The 17,383-nt window shown below is 40.8% G+C and overlaps 1 protein-coding gene across 1 annotated transcript in view; it reads left to right on the forward strand.

Annotated features, from left to right (window-relative positions):
* Nucleotides 1-17,383, forward strand: part of LOC126272685 (cytochrome P450 6k1-like) — a 100,540-nt gene that overhangs the window by 55,997 nt on the left and 27,160 nt on the right. The window contains exons 5-7 of the mRNA XM_049975702.1: nt 1,467-1,666; nt 11,429-11,650; nt 16,451-16,702. Coding sequence (XP_049831659.1) covers nt 1,467-1,666; nt 11,429-11,650; nt 16,451-16,702 — 674 coding nt within the window. The remainder of the gene's footprint in view (nt 1-1,466; nt 1,667-11,428; nt 11,651-16,450; nt 16,703-17,383) is intronic.

Raw genomic sequence — 17,383 nt, forward strand, 5'->3', positions numbered from 1 at the left:
TGTTCATTATTTCCACGCGCAATACGAGGTTGGAATAATAGAGAATTGTGAAGGTGGTTCGATGAACCCTCTGCCAGACACTTAAATGTGATTTGCAGAGTATCCATGTAGATGTATTGTTCTACCCTCAGGAAATTGAAGAAACGGCTTCAGCGTTTTCGCCACCACAAAACTTCAAACGAACTTCTCTATCTCCATGATCACTTAAGGCCTCACATAAGTCTGCGCACCCCAGAGGAGCTCACAAAACGTCGTTGGTCTGTTCTTCCCCATCCACCGTTCAGCCTGACTCTCGCACGTTCTGACTCCCATCCGTCTGGCACAATGAGGGCAGGAAGCAGTACGTGGATGGTGGAGAGGTTTCTGTTGCAGCAAGACGTTAGCTTGTACGTCATCCAGCAATATGGTACCATGCGGATATACAGGTCATCCCAGTAAGGTGGCGTCGCATTGAACGGAGATAAATTGAAAAATAGGGTTTTGTACTCAAAAGAGTGGGGAATAACAGTGTGTATTCTAATTCTGAATATACCCAACCTTCTTTCAGAAAAAAATGTGTTGCATTACTTATAGAACACTCCTCGTATGAATGCATCACCACAAATAACAGCGTGACCCATCGTTGAACACTACAGAATACTACAAAATGTCCCATGTGATTCTGGCTGTTGCCTCTGTTATTGTGTCAGCGGTAAAGGAAACTGGCCAGTTCGAGATGTCAACTCAGCCCATACTAATCTGATCCCGACGGTCCTTTGTGGCACTCCGCCTCTTACCACTGCCTGGATTTTAGTCAACGGCATCCGTCTGTTGTCACAATCAGCCCAACAGTCCTACAACCTCCTCGCTTCGTAGACCTGGTAGAACCTGTGCCTATTTGTCTTTCCATTGTTATCGTGAATCCGTCTTATCACCACATGCTCTGCAGCACTTGCTCTAAAGCCAGCTGTCCGTGCAATATGTCGCTCTGATCTACTCATGTCCCACATCCTGATGATTCTACCTTTCTGTAAGTCCGTAAGATGACGATAAGCTCCACTTTGCACGACCCCTGGGCACGCTGCTTTGCGATCCACACCTGAAAGTTTCCACTCTCGTTAGACACTTCAAATAGGCATCATGTCCTCACACCGTTCTTCATCTATAATAATGGCCTTATAATGTACTTAAAATACCGAAAACAAGCTCGCATAACGATGAAATATTAATCAACGTAGCAGTTTCGAGGCGTTATGTCAAGGTGTTTCTTTTGTAATACTTTCAATTTTCGCCAGAGTACTTCTATTTCTTTATTTTAGTTTTGTTACCACATAGTTTTATTCCTTGCCTCTCCTTATTTTTGTGGCTGCAGCAAGTGTCCAGAACTGCAGGCGAGGTCACTGAGGACCCCTGTTTGTGAAGCAGCCTGACGAGAGTTTTGATTATGTCGTGCTTGTGACTTCAGAAGTGGAACATCTCCATTACAGGATCAAGAGCGGAACTGCAGCGGTCAGCGAATACTTTCGTCGCATGGTTGCAGACACCGTAGCCTACAGGGAGAAGAACAATATCACGAGGAAAGATTTCATGGATCTGCTTATTCAGCTCAAAAACAAGGGGGTTGTTGATCCAGACAAGAGCGAGGCTCAGGAGAGCGAGTACATGAGTGAAGCCATCGATACTAAGAGTAAGTACGTTTTCAGAAAATACTTTCTGTAAAAATTATCCTCAGCTGTTTTATCAATAAAACTACATTAATTTACTACGATTTTGCTATAACTAAACGTGCTGCCTTCTGAATTGCGTATAATCTTTAGCCTACGAACTGATGCAGTCTGTGTGGTAACAACATTAAGGCTGCAATGGCTCTGAGCACTATGGAACTTAACTTGTGAGGTCATCAGTCCCCTAGAACTTAGAACTACTTAAACGTAACAAACCTAAGGACATCGCACAGATCCATACCCGAGGCAGGATTCCAACATGCGACCGTAGCGGTCAGGAGGTTTTAGACTGTAGCGCCTAGAACCGCCTGGCCACCACGTCCGGCCATTAAGGCTATAATTTCCGGCTAAAGACATAAGTAAAACTGTATTCCGAATGCCGCGTGCAAGTCATCGAGAGTCGTTGCTAGAAGGAGTTGTGCAAACTAACTTGGCTACAGAGGAGCTGTTGCGGAAGAGAAATGAAGTAATTTGTCTTGTGCGATACATCTGCATATCGTATGAATTCCTTTGTGACGAACGAGTATTTTATGACACGTGAAGTACCGTATTGTCACCGCCTGAAGCCGTCAGGTTCGTTAGATGCTGCCATGGAATACCTCATACCAGTCGTTGCAAATAACCGAGTAATATGATTGTGACCCTTACTGAAATGAAATGGAATGATCGTATGGCATTGTTGGCCGGGAGGCTCCATTCGGGGTTGTTCGGCCGCCCTATTGCAAGTCCGTTTTAGGTGACGCCACATCGGCGACTTGCGAGTCAATGATAATGAAGGCCATACAATACCCAGTCCCCTGCCGGGAATCGAACAAGGGCCGCCTGCATGGCAGGTGGTAACGCTACCGCTACGCTACGGAGACTGTTACCATTACTACACCAGTAGAAGTAATGTCCAAGTTAAGGTCTTTACAATCAAAAATTGTAGCGGTTCTGATAAAATAGCAACAAAGTTAATTAGTGTGCAACTGAGTCTAGTAACAAAAAGTTGTTAGTGTGGCTAGTCACTCGTCAGAGAAACATTTCCTGATTGTTTGAAATATGCTAAGGTTAAGCCTTTATTTAAGAAATGAGTTAAAGAAATGCTATCAAATTTCCGTCCAGTTTCACTGTTCTCAGCAATCTTGAAAATTTCTAGGAAAGATAATACTCAATCGGCTTCTTAACCATCTGACAATAAATAACCCGGGGGGGGGGGGGGGGGGGGGGTGGCAACTGCACCGTGTATGCAACGTAGCGCGACTCCGATGCGGGTATATAAGCACCGACATGTAGGAAGAGATTAATGTGACATTTTCGTCTTTCCGATACGCGTGGGTTGAATGCGGAAACGTTGAGTTATGGCGACGTTGTTATAAAATGCGCCCTAACAGGACCAACTTGCTGACATTCCTTTCGTGGCTGCCGAAGGACAAACACCGATAGACATCCAACGGAGAACTGATAAGGTACATGGGCAAGTCTGTCGAAAAGCACCGTTGTGGACTGGTGCCACAATTTCATGATATCTCACGTCACCATTTAGCAAATGTCGTAATGCTTAATTACGCCAACTGAAGTGGGAGGTACTCTAGCACCCGCCCTATAGTCCGACCCTCTCCCCACCCAATTATTCTGCCTTTACTACATTACAAAAGACTCTGAAGGATCAACGATGGACGAGAATTTGAAGTAGGCATTTAGGGACTTCTTAACGCAGCAGGACACAGTGTTCCATCTAACGGGTGTCCGCCTTGATAGCTGAGTGGTCAGCGTGACGGATTGCCGTCCTACGGGCCCGGGTTTGATTCCCGGCTGGGTCGGGGATTTTTTCCGCTCAGGGACTGGGTGTTGTGCTGTCTTCATCATCATTTCAGCCCTACTCAGCGTGCAGGTCGCCCAATTGTGGCGTCGAAATTAATAAGACCTGCACCAAGGCGGCCGGACCTGCCCCGCGAGGGGCCTCCCGGCCAATGACGCCAAAGGCTCATTTTCATTACCAAACGAATATCGTCAGCATGGTGCGATGGGATGATTTCCTCGACGCTTATGGTGATTTGCCTGACTGGCATACCGATTCTGGACTGTTCGACTTTAGAACGGAAACTTGCTCATCGTCCCTTATATGTTGTCGACGTTACTGTTCGGATTTCTAAACGATTCCGGTACTGAGAGGACTATTTAGTGATAGTAAGAATGAACTTAGTTAGACATGATATTACGGGCTTCTCGCGTATTGTTTGATGTGTCAGAGTCCTCTTAAGCAAATTAGAATATTACGTTGTGCAGGAATTGCAGCAAAAGGGATCAAACCGTATATCTCCGATAGTAAACTAGTTTTATGCAGGCACTGTGAACTACATGGCTATTGAATTTTGCTGTATGCACTTCATTAATGATACTCACAAATAATGCGATAGGCATAACCTTCTGAAAAAGGGCACTAAGTGCCCGAAACCGCTAAGGAAATTAAATTTCGTTATGCAACTGGTTGCTTATTATTTCATTGACTTGCTGAAGAGGATAAAATACTAAAAAAGCTTACTTCCATTCCATAACATCAAGGGGGGTCGTCTTTTTCGGGTAACACATTACGCCAAGCTAAAGTTTTCCGTCTGTAGAAACGTGTAATACGAATTGTCTGTGGTGATGATTCAAGAGCGTCCTGAAGGCCTGTTTAAGGAACTGATGATACTAACCGGTGCTTTCCAAAATATTTATGTCTTTATCAAATTTGTCATTAAATACACATGCTGTTTGCTGTTACTTGATGCAACTAAATATCTAGTAAACGACGCGTCGTACGAAGAAAATGTTCTAGGTCAAAAGTCATTATTAATAAGGCATACATCTGTTTCTGCAACAACTGGCCACCTCATAAAAGTCCCTCGTGTGTGAGCGGAGTCAACTTCGTGTTTCCAAATGGGACTCTCCCGTTTTTACTGCACATTCCGGTTCTCTGCCAAAAAATACGTACAGTTTCCTCAAACCACTGTTTTCCGTTCTTGGTAGATTGCGCTACAATCGACAAATATCAAGTGCGCCAGTTTTTGCAATTAAGGATTTGATTCCACATTTTATTTTCGATGTGAATGTAAACCTTTCTGTTCTAACGGTTAATATTCACGATCTAAATTCACCTAAGCGTTGCAAATTTGATTGTACAGTAAACTACGTTATCGTGATCCAGGAACAGAGACGTGGATGTAATAGTTTTCCGCTCATATCGAGATGCTTGACATCGGTGAGTCAACCTGCCCTCACCGTTGGGGAACCTGATTTCCGTTAGTCCCCTTGCCTCTCGCCACTGCGGTGCTCGAATTCGGTGAGTATCCGTGGCAGGTGCACTCGTCACAGTCACTTCGTTAACATTTTACCTTACTGCAGCGGTTGTCTTTTGTATTTCGCTGGTAACAGCGTAGTAGCCAGCGCAAGAGTTGCAGCTGCAAACCGAAATCAATCACGCTCGTGAGCGGGGTTCGAGAGCGGGCACCGGAAACAAGCATTCCGATGGTCTGGGGAATCGTCACATTTAGCGCCTTAGGGAGCAGAAAACGACGTTACCATACAAGTAGCTTATCTGCCACAAACGTGAACGTCTAGTCATTTTAACTGTACTGTACACTTACATTGGCAACACTCAGGTAACGTTTGAACATCAGTGTCAACCGCTAAAACACAAAGGTTTATATTATCACGGTAAATTAAATGTAGAATCAAATGAGTCCGTTCTTAATTGCAAAAACAGACATATTTGATATTTGTCGATTACAGCGCCATTTATCACGAATGGGAAACAATGGTTAGAATAAACAGTACGTACTTTTTTGACGTAGAATACGAATATCCAATAAAACTGGGAGGTTCCCACTTGAAAATACAAAGTTGACCCCATCCTCGGAGATGTGTGGCTAGGAGGTGGCCAGTTGTAGCACATGCAGATGCCCCTTTTACTAATATTAACTTTTCACCTATATCACTGTTTTCGTACGTTGCGTCGTTTTCCAGATATTTAGTTGTATCAAGTTAAAACAGACACCGTGTACATCTCTTTTTCTAATCAACTGCTCAGTACATGGAATCAATACTAGAAATAAGAATAACGTTTCCGAATATTTACCTCTGAATGTGTCTGCGGAGTATCTTGGGGTTTAAGAGAGTGGGGTCGCATATGCTTAACGGAACCGAAGATGACGGTACTGGGCTTCAGGGTTCGGTGGACGATTTCGACCCGCATGTCGTCAGTGTCTGATAAAGTTAACTGAATCCTTCTGCGTTCGTGTTGCAGAGAATGCTTTGCTGTCAGTGGTGATCACACACAACATTAAGGACCATGTCCCGCCTTTTGTAATCTCCAGGGCACCATCAAAAATGTCGGTGACATTCGTTTGATAATTGTCTGTGAACCATAGTGTCATTTCTGTTGTTCGTTTCGTTAGGCGTGACCTTCAGCCACCTTCTGTAAAATACAGAAGCAGTTCTTCACGGGATCCTTACAGTCTGCTGCATCTGACAGCAGGTTGCACTTTCAGTCCAACGTGACTGTTGTATCACTTCAAATGCAGTGACATAGTCATAATGATCGTTTTTAAATACTCAGCTCTTAGACCATCCCATTCTTCTTTTAATCGACACTTCAAAGTTTTTTTGGAAGATATTGGTGTTTTCAAACAAGTTGCTCTAGTTCTCCTCACACATCCTCTATAGGGTTGAGGTCTAGTGATAGAGGTGATGGATGTAAGATTATCGGGCAACTGTGCAACATACAAATATTCCTGCACAATGAGAGCCTTGTGCTTCGGGTCATTGTCCTGGTACAACTTGGACTTGTTTGATATTCCCAGTTTTTCAGCACTTTCGCTTGTATTGTTCTTTAATATTTTCAGATAGACATATTTGTCCATTATACAGTCGATGAATACTAATTAGCCAGGTCCAAATATGGATATACAGCCTCATTCAACAACACTACCACTTCCATGCCTTAGAATCGGGGTAGCATTTGTTCTTCTTTCGCCCAACCACCCTTCCTCCTTTCAACCTAAAAATCCTAAATTTTCTTTCGTCGGTAAAAGTTACGTCGTTCCGCCATGTTTCTTCTTTCGTAATAAACTCTTTAGCAAAGTACGGTCACTTCTTTCGATTCTGTTCATTCACATGGTGCTCCTTCCTAAGCGCTCTTCCATTGTAACCACTACATTTCAATGCTCTGCGAATGGCTTGTGATATCGTTCTTTCCAGTCTCTTTTCGAAGCCTACATGCTAATTTGGGTCCACTGAGTGTAGAATCCTTCTTTATTTTGCGTATTAGTTTCCTCTTGTCACGTGAATCCAACTTGTTTGGTTGGCCCTTCTGAGGTGTAGAAATTATACAGTCCTCGTTTTTTAATCGTTTGAAGATATCTGCCACAGTGCTCTTATGCACGTTGAGATTGCCACCAATTTGTCTATTTGGTTTATCTTTGGCATTATGAAAAATCCCAAGCTGTATACCAAAACTGGTATTGCGTGACATTGTACTGCCTCAGCAGTCGATCGTGCTTATAAGCTAACACTGCCTTCTAACGCAGAGTGTATAACTTGGCGTGAACGACCAAAACAAGTGCTACACTCCCAGCTATCCGAATGTTAAAGTAACATGAAAATCGAACGTGTTCTTATTCAAATTGTATTACTTAACAACCGTTAGAAGTTGTTTAAAAAATTTTGTACTATTATGTACTGGACATCTATCTTGATACAACACTTGATTATTTTTTATTTTTGTTTTCTTAAGCATATTGTTATGATGTTGTAAAGGAAAAATTTCATGATCTCCGAATACCTACGTTACTGTATATGTTTCCGTAGGTAGTTTCATTGCAGCTTATTTATCATGACAATGGCAGCAGCAAAATGCACAAGCCTAACTTAAAGAAGTCTCGAAACAGAGTCCAAGTCCAGCAGCGGAAAAGTTTTCTTGTGTTTATGTCGCATCTTCAAATAAATCGACAGGAATCTCGAAAAGCAAATTGTGCAAAAAGTTACTAAACACTCAATCGAGAGCCCAGAGTATCTTAAGACATATCTGTAAATTCGACCGGCAGCTTTCTGTCTTCATAAATATTTTGAAAGACAGCAAAGAATTAGTGCCATTTTGTTAAACATTTTTGGAATACAGTGATCAATATATTATTATATTTTAACTTAAGTTCAGTCTTGATCACAACACTTACGTCTCAATAACATAGGTTATATTTATATAACCATCTTCAGACCCATGCCTTCCTTGGAAGATGGTAGGTGGAGCTCTCCTCAGCTGCTACGTAGTCAACCGGTCACCTATGTTACTGAGACAAAAGTGTTGTGATCAAGACTGAACTTTAGTTAAATAAAAGCATTAGTGGCTGAAAAGTTTGTGGAAAGAATCCTAAGGACTTGAGACCAGTTAGCAGTACATGGGCTTTCTAAATTTAGGGCCAACATTGATTGAAAAAGGAAAAAATATGGTTCAATGGATAGTAAATACCACTTTCTGCTGGTATGCAACGTAGTGCAATGAAAGCTTAGTATGCTCTTTCAGATATACAGTTTTTAGATTAACGTAACATCAAAAACGAACTTCACGTTTGCTAAAATGCATTTGGAGGCTTTAGAATGAAGTGTTTTTCAGTGAACCCGCAATAGACATCCTGGAAAAATTAATTAAAATTGGCATAAATGAGCTCTTATTTTAGCTGAAACACACTAAGGTTACAGAAACTAGCCTTGCAGTGTAACAGATATCTTTAGGTGCAAAAGGACGTCGACTCTCAGAGACGGTTCTGCTTACTACAGATAACATGCATTTTAGGTGACCTGACGACGGCTCCAATTGAGAATAACCAGTACCGGCAGGAAGAGGGTGAAGTTGCAGACAAAACTTTTCACATAAAAATAAATAAATAAGCCCGAAATACGCCGAAAACTAAAAATCCACCATTTTATGGCCTACAATGACCCCAAATGAATATATGTTTCACTGGGCCCCATCTTGCGATACTCGGGTAAAAAAAGACTTTCCATCAAGTTCCGAACTCTACTCATAACACTACACTGATAACGTAGAGAGTAAATTGCTGCGTAGTGTAGACGGACAAACATGTTTCCTTTAGCCTGTATGGTTTGGGTATAGCTTGGCTTAGGTGAGAGTAAAGCAAACTGCCCGTTATTTTTGATAACGTGTGGCAGCTTGCCTGCTTGACTAACCGGCAGGTATGGCCAGGTTAAAGCGGAATGTGTACACCTCTGCAGTATTGGCAGCGTCCGGACGAAAAACTTTCGTGGCTCGAAGTCAACTCAGTTCCCTCGGCTTCAGCCGATAGGGTGCTATGGAGTTCTCGTTTAGTCGTTTAGGACATAAATGAAATTCTTTCTGGATGACGGCAGTTCAGAGAGTGAGGAAAGCAACTGCATACCATCACCAGTAGTGCCGTACCCAGAAAAGTACTGCAGTGTAAAAAGACCTTTTTGGTCTAATGCTTTGCTCTGTTTGCTCCGAGTACCCGAATAACCCCATCTCTCTCACAACGAAATAAATTATTGTTCCTATTTTGGCCACGGACGAGGATTCACATGGCTGTGCAGTATGTAATAGTTATTTGTTGTTTTCTAGACGAAGTCATCCATTATTGTTCGAGTATACTGTTGGTGAAGACTCACTGAAAATAGTAACAACCGTCAAATACCTAGGAATAACCATCAAGGACCACCTACAGTCGAATGACCAAATAAAACTAACTACAGGAGAAGCAAATTCCAGGCTTAGATTTGTGAGGTGGATCATAAGCAAATTTGGCTCATCAGCGAAACAAGTGGATGACAAAATGTTTATTCAACAGGTTACTGTGTTTTGTTCATCCGTTTGGGACACTTACTAACAAGGGAGCGTTTCCAATGGTAAAAAAACACTCTTGATGAAACATGGCGGGTGTGAAGAAGGGACAAAATTACTTTTTTAAGACCAGTTTCACTTTTAAGGCGTAACACGCACCCGAAAGATAATTTGACATATCAGGTTTGGAGAGAATATCTCTAGACGATGATATATACAAAAATGTTTCTTACGTAGAAGTTGATATGTAATTAAAGTTCTTAAAAATGTGTAATCCAACTTTGTAATAATTTGAAATTTTGCAAAATACCCCACCACAATTAATTAATTATGAAAAATGAAAATTTTTGTTACGATACAAATTAAAGAAGCTTTCAAGCTACAGACATTCGTGTATAATAAAGAAGGTTCCTGAAACACCATTTACGGAAAATACGCTGTACACGGTGTGCTGTCAGAGGATTTTCAACAAACCACATTAAAATTCCAAAACATTCACAATTAGTCTATTAGTTTATTAACAAAATTCCGATGTTGCGAGAACCTTGTGAGAAGATTTTCAGATCTAGTTCTGTTGAATGATTTTGATGTGAATCTCCACTCGCGAAACAATATATTTAAGCTGTAGTCACTAGCACATAATCAGTTCTTTCCACCACGGCTTACCAATTTAATGAAATATACCTGATACAAATCAGAACACTTAAAGGATCACCTACGACAGTTTGAAATCCTGCTGAATTCTGTTTTATATTGCGTTCTCTGTCGTGTGTATTATATGAAGAAATTTTGTTAATTTTATGTGTATGGCGTAATAAAACGTTATGTTTTAAGCGTTTATTTACGGATATCATTACTGAAATGATTTTGTGTCATAATATTGAGTTATTTATTATTTTCACTTAACAAAATATACTTATGCGAAAAGGAAAAATAAAAAATACATGAAAAAGAATGTAAAATGTAAAATAAGAACACGAAACATAAAACAAATATAAGTAAAATCAATAACTGGACTAATAATGAAAACTTTGATATTTCAATGAAGTATGTTGAATATACCTTAACACAACATTGTGTACAGCTTATTTTACAAAAGTCAGAACCAGCTTGGTTACACATGGATGTATCAAGCTTGATATTTTCTTTAATTTTTGTTGGTACAGAAGTTTTCATTTTTCAAAAGGAGGGAGAGTATTTTGCAAAAAATTCTGATTAGTATAAAATTTGATTACACAGCTTTCAAGAACGTTAATTACATATCAGCTTTCATATGGGAAACATCGTTTATGTATCATAGTTTCGAAGATATCTCTTCCAAACCTAATATGTTAAACTACGTTAAAAGTGAATTTGGGCACGTACAGAAAAGATACGTTTTGGAGTAATTTGCACCTTCTGTACACCTACGCGGTTTCACCAGGATCATTTCTTGACATTTTGGAATGTTCTTTTGTAATCAGGATTAACAGAAGAAACAAAGAAGATCTGTACGTAATCAGGATTAACAGAAGAAACAAAGAAGATCCAAAGAAGAGAGGCGCATTTCGTCACGGAGCTGTTTAATGATACGGAGGTGCTCAGCAAACTCCATTGGCAGCCGCTACAGGAGAGAGGTTTTGCAGAAAACTTCCAGAGCGTATTTCGAAAAACTGGCAGGCAATATGTTACTTCCTCTCTTATATGTCCCTCTAAATATCAGGACCAAAAATTCAAAGAAACTAGTTTGTACACACTCGTTATACTCACGGATCGCTCACAAGCGGATCAGAGAAGGGAGAACATGATAGTGGTAAGACAGGCATCCGCCGCCACAAACCGTAAGGTGGATTGTTAAGTATAGATATAGACGTAGATTTACGTTGTTTTCATAGCCGTGTTTACTTTTCTGCAGAGCTGACACTCAACGAGCTGGCTGCCCAAGCATTCGTCTTCTTCGTAGGCGGCTTTGAAACCTCTTCGACGACAATGAGCTTCGCCTTGCACGAACTGGCTCTAAATCCTTCGTTGCAGACGAAGCTGCAGGAGGAGATAGACTCGGTGTTCAAGGAATATGGAACGGACATCACCTACGACTCCATATCAAAAATGTCCTACCTTGACAAAGTGGTGTGCGGTAAGTCAGTTTAACCTCCACAACTAATGCAGACCTGTACGTCATTTGTTTGTGCGTCTGGCCAAGACACTCACTACATGCTTTAGTCAGTATGACACAACAGTTTTCAAAGCATGATTACGAAGCGAACGTCATTGACAGCACCGACTTGTTGTCAACATCGTGGAGATGCTCGGCGTATTGGTCATGGTAGCTGGCGTTCGCTGGTTATTGACCTTATTAGGTATTTCCTTCGAAAAATAAGAAATGAGATTGGATATAGCGTCAGTTTGACGAAGAGATCATTAGAGACGACATGCAGGATCGGGATGGCGAATGATGGGTACGACATCGGCTGCCTTCTTCTAAAACGAGACATTCCGTCCTTTGCCTTAAGCGATTCTGGGAAGCCACAAAAAATTTGAATCTGAATGTCCGGACAGGATTTAGAACAGTCGTTCTCTCGAATTCGAATCCACTACTGAACGGAATGGACAGTGTCTTGAAAGGAGAATAGAAGATGAACATCAAAAATGGTTCAAATGTCGCTGAGCACTATGGGACTCAACTGCTGTGGTCATCAGTCCCCTAGGACTTAGAACTATTTAAACCTAACTAACCTAATGACATCTGCCCGAGGCAGGATTCGAACCTGCGACCGTAACAGTCGCACGGTTCCGGACTGCACGCTTAGAACCGCGAGACCACCGCGGCTGGCGATGAACATCAACAAAAGCAAAACGAGGATAATGGAATGTAGTCGAATTAAATCGGGTGATGCTGATGGAATTAGATTAGGAAATGAGACACTTAAAGGAGTAAATGAGTTTTGATATTTGGGGAGCAAAATAACTGATAATAGTCGAAGTAGAGAGGATATAAGATGTAGACTGGCAATGGTAGGGAAAGCGTTTCTGAAGAAGAGAGATTTGTTAACATCGAGTATAGATTTAAGTGTCAGGAAGTCTTTTCTGACAGTATTTGTATGGAGTGTAGCCATGTATGGAAGTGAAACATTGATGATAAACAGTTTAGACAAAAAGAGGATATAAGCTTTCGAAATATGGTGGTACAGAAGAATTCTGAAGATTAGATGGGTAGATCACATAACTAATGAGAAGGTATTGAATAGAATTGGGGAGAAGAGAAATTTGTGGTACAACTTGACTAGAAGAAGAGATCTGTTGATAGGACATATTCTGAGGCATCAAGGGATCACCAATTTAGTTAGTATTGGAGAGCAGCGCGAAGGGTAAAAATTGTAGAGGGAGACCAAGAGATCAATACACTAAACAAATTAAGAAGGATGTAGGTTGCAGTAGGTACTGGGAGAGGAAGAAGCTTGCACAGGATAGAGTAGCATGGAGAGCTGCATCAAACCAGTCTCTGGACTGAAGACCACTACTACAACAACATTAAATTATCGCAATACATAATATCATATTACAAATTCACTAAATTTGCAACACTTCCGTTCAAATAAATTATTTTGTCTGTCATTCTGCAACGGTCGACATTTTTCCCTCGCCTTCATCGTTTACAAAATCATGTTCCGTTTCAAATGATCTCTTGTTTAAACAGTTACTTTCCTTAATTTTTTTATTTTGCAGTTGTAACGCAATCACACGACGATTCCGAGTAATCATAATCAATAACATAAATTGGCTTTAAAACACGTAAGTGATTCAGTTGGAACAAAATACCAATGTATATCGCTGAGGGGCAATAACAGCGAATTGTAACGTACAATGAATTAAATTTTGAAAATATTGTTATCTTTGGGGCACTAACTTAAACATTTCCTGGGTTTTTATGTATAAAATAATAATCAGACACATTTCTGCGCCATGTTTTCTGTTTATTACTTCGAATAGCACGAGGTTACAACACTTCACATTTACTACGATCAAAATCGATTTCAAAAAGAGATGAGTGGAAACACAGTCTACAACTTTCCAGAACTCTCAAACAACTCACTTGGCGGGCTCCGCCGCTGACATATAAATGAGTAAAAACAATTAAAATGTTCCAAAGTGTTATTGGAATGTGTTCATAATTAAAATTATAATTTACACGTCTACAAAAATCCAAGTGCAAAGAAACGTTTTACAAAATGTATTAATGTGTTTAACATAGTTTAACAACATGTTGGAATAAATACGAGGGGCATTCAATAAGTAAAGCAACACACGTTTTTTTGAAGCGGTTTGGTTTTATTCAGTATTCCAATAGACCATATTATTTCCCACTCTTTTGACTACAAAATCCTATTTTTCAACAGGATCTCCGTTCAATGGGACGGTCTTATGAAACCTTGTTGGGAGGGCGTGTATGCCCGCATGGTATCACTCTGCCGGTCGACGTCGAAGCCAACGTCTGGCTGTATCTTCCAATCTTCCAGGAAGTGCTTCCCGTGGAGTGCGGCCTTCTTGGGGGCAAACAGGTGGAAGTCTGGAGGTGGGAGATCCGGGCTGAAGGACCGATGAGGAAAACCATCCAATGAAGTTTTGTGAGCTCGTCTTGGGTGCGCTGACTTCTGAGAGTCTTTCCGTTGTCATGGAGGAGAACAAGTCCGTTTCCATTTTCTTGGTGGCGAACAAGCTAATGTCGTTTCTTCGATTTCGTGAGGGTAATACAATACACGTCCGAGATGATCGTTGCACCAAGACGAAGGACATCAAATAGAATAACCCTTTAAGAGCCCCAGAAAACCGTCGCCATGACTTTATCGGATAAGGGTGTGGCTTTGAACGTTTTCTTCGGAGGAGAGGTGGTTTGGGGCCATTCCATGGATTTCCGTTTTACTTCCAGTTCGAAGTGATGAACTCATATTTCATCGCCTGTGACAACGTTCGACAAAAAATTGTCATGATTAGCCTCGAAACGCGCAAGCAGTTCCGCACAGATACACTTCCGTTGCTCTTTTGGTCCTCCGTTAGGCCGCGAGGAACCCATCAAACAAACACATTTGAGTTCCCCAACTAGCGGAAGGATAGCGGCACCACCGACCAGAACTTCATGAGACTGTAAGAGCTGAAAGGAGTATACAACACGACGACCCACAGCAAATTCCGCCTTCTTTCGACCGAAACTGACCAAGAAAAATGTGTGTTGCGTTACTTATTATTGAATTCTCATTACCAAAACTAATAACATTTGCTTTTGCACTAATTTTGTCTCTAAAGATAAATCCTTTTTAATTACAAAGTTATTTTTGATGCTGCAGCTAAAACACATTCTCGTACAAATGCTGAAAAACTTTATTCAGTTAGATATTTGGTAAATATTTCGTACATACTTTTTCAGTTAATTTCAAGTTATCATGTTGTCTTCAGGACTGTTCTTCAAAGGAATTATACACAAAAATAACGAAATTACATCCAACAGTAAGGGAATTAGGTATAATAACAATTGTACACTGTTGTTATATTAAAATTAATAATGTCAAAGTTATTAAAAGCAGTTACAAACATCATCACCTTGCCACTGTACTCGGGTTCGTTCACTGCCTACTTTTCACGTGGCTCATCTGCAAAGAGGGTTGGTAGTGAACGGTTGCATTTGCGCCCCGACTATCGAGTCATATATTCGCCAGCTTTTGAACGGCAGTTTACTGAATACACAAATGTCTATACCACAACCTTACGAAAATGAGGTACACTATACACGTTCAGACTGAAACTTATTTATTCATAAAGAAACACTTTAACTTTGTGACCACGCATTTCTTAAGTTCACAAATAAATCGGATATGTATGAATAATAATCGATGCAGTTCGTACACATGGTTTATTGTCTCGTACCTACACACTTTCACATTGTTCCTTCACATACACTGGCGTACAAGCTTAACACTCGCGGCACTTTGCCGCTCCGAACTTACCACCAACACGGACAACGACCAAAGATCTCCTTTCCACGCTGATATACCCAGTTCGGGTCACTTGACACTACATCAATCAAAATAATCCATAAACAAGGCCACAATTCGTTTATAATTTTTATAAGGTTTAAATACTTATACCTAAATACATTATATAATTTTACACAGCTTTATCACCACAATTTTATAATTTGTAGCAATTAAAAAGAAAACAAAACACTATGCAACGGAACTACAACGCTCATCAAAACACAAAACAAGTATTTTCCTGTCAATTTTGCATTATACTATTTTCACTCTGCATTTAATACATAATTTTATTCTTAAGCATGGAAAATGAAAATCAATACTAATTTATGACATGCTACCAGATTACATAATTACTAATAACTCCATGTTTTGGTACAGCTTCACTCCTCTTCCTTCATTTAATGACGTCTCTACACGAAATATGAAACACAAATAATTGCTCGAACAGTCCACGGGTATACTGCTGGTTCATAGTGTCATAGTGACACTATGAACCGGCAGTATACCCATGGACATAGTGACACTATGAACTGGCAGTATACCGTGGACTGTTGAAGCAACAAATACGCTGGGAGAAACTGAAGAATCGCATACAAATAATTGTCTGGCACTACAAAGATCGAGACTGAATGGTGTCTTCATAATAAAATAACGACTTAACTTGCAGTTGTTCTAAACATCCTTATAACTTAACTATGAAACGTTTTGAATGAAGTGCACCAGCCTGACATATTTCTCCTGCTCTGCTTTAAATTTAAATTTAAAACTACTTGGAAGAGCTCCGTATTATCCCCTGTTGCAACCTGTGCGAACTAAGTATCGCTTACTTCACTATTCTAAAGGATCGTTTTAAAAGCTAGTCTGGTAGATTAATGTAAACATAAACAGCGTTTGTGTGATTTTTTTAGAGACACTGCGGAAGTACCCGCCCCTGCCCATCCTGAACAGGGAGTGTAACAAAGAGTACAGGATTCCTGGCAGTGATATCGTCCTGGAGAAAGGAACGGCGGTCGCCATTTCCGTGCTGGGCCTGCAGCACGACCCAAAGTACTTCCCGGATCCCGAGCGCTTCGACCCTGAGAGGTTCTCGGAGGAGGAGAAAGCCAAGAGGCACCCCTATGTTTACCTGCCGTTCGGGGAGGGCCCCCGCATCTGTATAGGTGAGTAGTCTCGCGTCACATCTTTCAGTTGCAGTTTATATCTCGATGTGAAGAACAATAAAATCCTCAAATTGTGAGTTCTAAAATGTAGTTGAATTTTTCGGTTACAGTAGCCAATAATGTTATTCGTGAGCTTTTGTCTCGTACAGGCCGAGAGCTTTCGGAGTAAGTCTTGGTGTCAGGTTGAAGTACAACTCTGCTTATTACCATCAGTCGCTTTACATATCCTTTACAGTAAATCAAAATTAAACAACGTGGGGCTATTATCTCAATGAGTGAGGAATGCAGAATGATTTGATGAAATTTCAGTTTGCTATAGTGAATGTTATCTCTCTTTAAAGGTGGATCGGTGTAACATAACACATGTAATGCAGAGAAACGACCCTATCGTATCTCAACACACGAGCAGTGGTGAACGTCTTGAACACATCAAATGGCATGAGTACTCAGGGACCATTCTAAAACTCTCTCTCTTACTCCGGTGACTCCACAAATAGTAGTCGACGTTTGGCCTCTTCAGGTACGCTCTTCCTATTATTGGAACATTTATCCTTGCTGCAAATATCTGACAATCCTTGGCCAACAGGTCTCTCCATTTTATATTCGGTCTGCCCGAATATCTTCGTCCTTTGGGGTTCTTCTCAGACATTCCCCTCAATCTTGACTATTTCTCTCCTCTGT

Source organism: Schistocerca gregaria, chromosome 5 (genome assembly GCF_023897955.1).
Source record: "Schistocerca gregaria isolate iqSchGreg1 chromosome 5, iqSchGreg1.2, whole genome shotgun sequence".
Classification (NCBI taxonomy): domain Eukaryota; kingdom Metazoa; phylum Arthropoda; class Insecta; order Orthoptera; family Acrididae; genus Schistocerca; species Schistocerca gregaria.